Source organism: Hylaeus anthracinus, unplaced genomic scaffold (genome assembly GCF_026225885.1).
Source record: "Hylaeus anthracinus isolate JK02 unplaced genomic scaffold, UHH_iyHylAnth1.0_haploid 11531, whole genome shotgun sequence".
Lineage (NCBI taxonomy): Eukaryota > Metazoa > Arthropoda > Insecta > Hymenoptera > Colletidae > Hylaeus > Hylaeus anthracinus.
Window position 1 is genome coordinate 1 of NW_026533954.1, and position 6,110 is coordinate 6,110.

At 35.9% G+C, this 6,110-nt stretch overlaps 1 protein-coding gene across 1 annotated transcript; it reads left to right on the forward strand.

The window, feature by feature from the left end:
- Positions 1-335: 335 nt before the first annotated feature.
- Positions 336-5,604, forward strand: LOC128896557 (uncharacterized). Its single transcript, XM_054159921.1, has one exon. It carries the CDS (start codon positions 371-373, stop codon positions 1,148-1,150), a length of 780 nt encoding a protein of 259 aa, XP_054015896.1. The 5' UTR covers positions 336-370; the 3' UTR covers positions 1,151-5,604.
- Positions 5,605-6,110: the final 506 nt, after the last annotated feature.

Genomic DNA, 6,110 nt, shown 5'->3' on the forward strand with positions numbered 1-6,110 from the left:
TAAGTGGGGGGGGGGGCTAGCTAGGCAGACGTAACTAAAGGAGTTCATCCAAGAGGAAATTGAAAGAATTTCCTCTGAAATGCTAGCGAGAGTGATGGAAAAACTTTGAAAAACGACTCCAAATGTGTATAGCCCGTAAAAGCCACCATTTGGACGACATAATTTTTAAAACATAAAGTAAAAAAAACTTTTTATATCTAGATTTAAGAAATAGAAATATCTGGTGTTATCTCGTACCACTTTTTTTCAATCGTTTTTTAAAATGTGGGAGTTATTTCTGCCGCATCCTGTACTATACTAGACGTACGTTGCGATAGTAGCTACATAAGTTTGATTTTCTTTTTAGAATGTAACGCTCGATAACGTAACGATGATCTGTTATATGTTTCAGGTTGCCCACTACGGTGAAAAGGTTTACAAGTGTACGCTTTGTCACGAAACTTTTGGTTCGAAGAAGACGATGGAGTTGCACATCAAAACCCATTCGGACTCCTCTGTCAGTGGTTCTCCTAGAGACTCGCCGATCGAACCAGAGATTAAGATCTCGCAAGCAAACGGTGTAAGCACTGCCAATGATAAGGAGAATCAAAAGACTGAAGAACCAAGCGACGACACTGCTACTTACAACGCTCCACGGGAGTTTCCATATTATGTGTATTCTAGAGAGCAGTATTCGCAACCACTGGTGGTATCTAGCGAAGGAAGAGCCTTCCAAACGATGCCAACTGTCCCCGTCGAACAGTCCCACACGTTTCTCTATCCTGAAGTTTCGCCAATGTACACTAGTTTTGGAATTCAGAGTAACAATTTTGTGGGCAACTGTTCTTCGCTTCTGAATTTGCCAGGAAACGACGCGCGCAGGCGAGTCGAGGCTGCGCTCGAAGCAGTCGAAGAAGAAAGGCAGAGGGAATATGGAATCATCCATATCGACGTTGACAGGGAACCAATTCTAACTCCGCCAAGCAGCAATCCCGTGAGTCCTGTACCTTCGCCGGATCCTCTCGATTTGGCAATTCCTGTACGAGAGACGTTAATTCTCCCGCCAAGAAAGCGGTGCAAGATGATCTTAGAATCAATGGAGAGCGAGAGAAGTGGTCTTATCGCTTCGCAGAGACAGAACTCTGTTATTCAGTTTGCTAAGGCATCGTAGTGGAAGATTTCGAAGAGATCAGTGGTGTACCGATGATACTTTTACTTTTTACGTATGGTGAAACGTAATCCGGGTCTAATGAAAAATTACGTAGAGCATCGATTCAAATTGAATACGTACCGATGATATCGATGGGCTACAATGATTAAATCGTTATATTGAAAGTTATTCAAAATTGAAACGTTTAAAAGCAACTTGTCGCGTGGAAAATAATTTCAATGCAGATTCGGCATTTCAATGCTAAATTGAATTGAAAAATTCAAACTCATATTATATTCGAATAGTGTACAGTACCTACATACAACTCGTAGAAAAGAAAATGGAATGCCCATCGCTAACCAACGATAAATTCAGAAACCAGAACTTCGTGGCGTAGAAATAAAACACGACCGGGTCACCGGAAAATTTCACTGCACAGTTTGACAATCGGAGACGGTTTCGGTTTCGATCTCGCATCGAATATTTTATGCCACCCTCAGATTTCAAAATTTGTTCAAACGAGACATTTTGGAAATGGACTACGCAAAATAGGAATATTTATTATGATTTTAATATAGTATAATCGAAGTAGCTTTCCTTTCTCCCTTACTAGAGCGTTTAACGATAGATAAGAAGCAATCGATTCGACAGGTTTTTATAATTGTATTAGGTTGTCCAGAAAGTTCGTGCCAATTTCTAAGAAAAATTCACAAACACGCTTGAATTTTAATATATATTTATTGAATTACGTAGGTGCCATTTTGTTCCACAACCTTTTCACTTATTAAGGGATGTATACATATTATTTGTTTTCAACCACTTCGATATATTCAGACCTGTACCACCTATCAAAAATCGACATGGACTTTCCGGACATTCCAATACATGGTGAAAGTTTGAAGAATGTTGGAAATCATGGTGCAACATTTCCCTCGCAAACCTTAAACTAATACAGGAACGTTCGATAATTTTACTATCTTAAAGGATAATCGCGAACATTTCACTGTTGGCCAAATATTTATTTATGACAGAGTTATCTCGTAATCGCGAATTCGACTGGTTTCGAGAACTGCTTAGACGCGTCTCGTGCAAGGTTGGTCAAATTCTCTTCCAAATAAGATATAAAAAATGCCCGATTTATTCGCATTACAATAATGCTAAACGAATTCTTCACTCGCTGTCCTCCTGCGCGGAGAAAGGACTTGTTATATTTGTTTTAATTCTTGCGAATAAATCGCCAAGTTTTATTCTTTATTCGAAATAGAATTTATCCAACTTTGATCTCGGAATAAACGTCTCGATATAATTTCGCCACGTCCTTGCGTATTTTTCAACATTTCTAAACAAACAATAATTGTAAAAAATTGTTGCTCGAAAATGGCGCAAAATGGTAATTCTGTCGCTTAGAATTAATTGAAAAATACTTGAGAAATAGGCTTTAATGGTCTTGGAACGAAGCTGTAATTTTTGGCTTTGCGGAAATTGCAATTAACAAATCCAAGGATGGTGTAGTTTTTTTTTTAAAAATAAATAAATAAATAAATTCGATTTATCTATCAAACGTCGTCCTTGGGCTTGTATTTTAAGAAAGACATCGTTTGCTTTGCTTTCTCCGATCTTTAGCTGCGCGTGTTCGCGTCATTTTTTCATGTTTCGCGTTACGTGTACTACGTGTACGTCAAATATTTGTGTGTATGTGTGCATGCGTGTATATATGTTTAACTGCAACGGATTAGCGTAGAAAGATCACATAAAAGATCGGAAAGTCTTGAAATGAACATGATCGAGACCATTCTTTAAATGTCCGCTGAGGAAATAAAATTTCTTTCATCCGTGGCGTGCTCGTATCTTAATCGAGACGGCCATGTCAGCTGTAAACGTTAAACACTTTTCACAGAATATCCGACGAAAGAAAAGCTAGCAATTTCGAACAAATCGTCTCGTGTTAAATAGTGGATTTTTTTTATCGTTTCGTACGAGAGGAAGCCTAACGAAAGATAAGAGTTTTTTGAAATCTGTTCGGAAATCTCAGTAAAGAAATTTCAAACAAACGATCGATCGTGTCGACTTGTCTAGTGTCTCGTGTTTCGTGTTTCGTATTTCGTATTTCGTATTACGTGTTTCGTGTTTCGTATATCGTAGCAATTTCTAATTGTATCCAATATTTATATATGATCGATAATCCCAATTTCTTGCCAAAAATTAACAAGACTGACACAACAGTCTGGAAACAATTTTTGTTACCGAGCAACAAATTTTTAATAACGTATTACCATGATATGATGAAAGTGATATTAAAATATCTAATTGCTCAATTTCGTCGTCGTTAGAATGATATTGATCGTTAAAATGAAACATTCGATAGATTTTGTTTTCAACCAAATCCTAAACTTATTCGATTCTTTTCCGTAAATAGTTCTTTCAACCTTCGCATTAAAATTGACTCGATACGTTGCTTTTCCCTATAACTTGGTTAAAATATTCGATCTTGTAATAATTCATCTTTCGATTTTAAAAAATCTAACGTGACGGAACTTGCATTTATTTACGTTATTTACGAATCGTTCAATGATTATTAATTTGTTACTTACTGTTATACTTTTGTAAAATTTGGCTAGTTTCAAAATGAGAATCTTACATTAGAAGAGCCTTTAAAGTTCACCGTAAAAAAAATCGATGGTTAAACTCTGTCCGTTTTACTAAATTTTCGAGATCGAATAAAAAGACTAGCTTCGAGTACAAAAGCATCGAGTCGGGTTTACGACTCGTCAATTTTCGAAGAGCGTCAAAAATAATATTACGTACATTTAATTGCCGATAAATAATATCTGCTACTTTAAGGGGCTCAGTTTCAATAATACGGATCTTACTGGAATATACAACTGCAGTTTCCATTATAAAAATGAAATCGATGGGAAAAAAGTACCAAACAATTAATATCTCTGTGATAAGAACTACATAATGCCAGAGTATTGAGGGTAGCTATGCCCACTGCCAGTACAAGAGAGAAAGAAAAAGAGGAAGTGCGTGCGTGCGTGTATATAAGTATGTGTGCATATGTTAAATCGTACTGTCACGATTAATCATTTGTAGCCATCTGTATTTACACTTGGCTTCGCTCCAGTACGACGCGAAGAAATTTTTCCTATGTTGAAAACTAATTTAACCGTTTCGCTACGGTGCGCGATGGTCTAGTTCAGTTGATAGTTCAGTTCCCAATGAACGAAACGTCGCGTCGCGTCGCGCAAAAGTCTAAATGTTGCGCAAAGACAATATAGAGACAAACTGAAATAAAGTTGTACTAAACGACATTGTAGGTGTAAATGTAGTCACAAAACGTAAACAAAGTTGGACAGAGCAATATTTTCCAAATGAAAAAATCGAAACTGCCGATCCGGAGTAAGTGTACAGTGTTTTGTGGCAAACGACTATAGTCACCCATCGTAGCGAAAGGGCTAATCGATGATTCGGTAAAGTGCATCCATTACAAAACAACCGTTAATAATATATAAATAATATTGATCAGATGTATTCCTTGTACATCGAAGATAAAAATATACGATGCTGTTTAGACTTATCGGAAAAATAAAATTAATTATAATATAAAGCATTTTTAATTAGTCAAACATTTTTTATTTAAAAAAAATATCGATATACACGATATGTTACGATACGATGAATTCGTTAGTTAAATCGTAAAGTACTAGATGCACTTCGTAATCGAATCTACTATTAACTTTTGATCTGCGATTTATAGAATAGCTTGCATATACAATACAATGAGCCATGTTCATATTTTAATAAGTAACGTAATATTTATATAGGAATGTGCGTGTGTGTATGTATATATGTATGTATGTATATTGTTTTTTTTTTCTTTTTCACACATCCAAATTCGACACGTGGCCTATTTCTATTTGTCGGACGTTTGAAAAGTTCGAGAAGAGATTTCTCGTTCATTGTATGGATTTGTGCGATATAAAATTGATGTGCAATCATAACTTAAGTTCTCAGGACGCTTAATTTTCTCTCTACAGGAAAAATTGCTTTTAATTAATGGAATATCCAGGTATTTATTGTAAATTTACGCAATCGTTGATCGTGAAAATCGAAGCGCCTAATGCTAGTTTAGAGTTTAAAAGTTTTATTTAAACTATTCAATCGAGAATTGGCCACGTGGGTACTATGTCGAAAATAAAAACGCGAATTGTTAAGTATTACGATAACGACGAGAAAAAGATTGAAATATGCGAAGAGGAGTCTAGCGTAATATTGTAATTATCTGTTATTACTTATTATTTTTAAGATACACAAATGCATGCCGAGTGGGACGTGTTTTGTCCCATCGTTGCGAGCGTGTGGAACTGATTACCTATGAAAAAGAAACGTTTTTCTAGAGACTCGTTGTATACAAGATGATTTCAACGGAAAAAAGATGATACAATCTTCAAAGAGTGCAACAGGGACGATAAAGATGTTTTGTAAGCGTTATGCATCGCATTCGCGACTATCAGTCGGTTAACTTTAACAAACTAGAAAAATTCAAATAGCAAAACGACAACGTACGATGCGAAGCAAACAGACTTTTTCGTCCTCGAAAGTGACTCGCCTGCGATAAACTTGATTCCAATGGATTTTGTCCGGAAACATCAAAAGTTACGAGTTACTTCTATTGTTTTTCGCATCGACTGCAATTTCACCAAACTCGGAATCATCTTGATCATCGACAGGCACTAACGATTGTATTTCCTTGTTTTATTCCGCCAAAGTGCGTACGAATAACTTTGATAGTCAACTTCCGACAGGAAATATATTTATTTATTTAATATATACCTATATATTATACACAGATGTATTTTTCACCGAATTTCGGAACAAATTCTCGTGTATTCGCTACATTAAAATATATTCTATCGTAAATACTGTTTTCGAATATTGCGTTTAATTTCAACTAGTACGTATAATAAAAAAAAATCCACTG

Coding starts and splice junctions, on each gene's coding strand:
- LOC128896557 (XM_054159921.1), top strand. CDS start 371: ATGATCTGTTATATGTTTCAGGTTGCCCACTACGGTGAAAAGGTTTAC.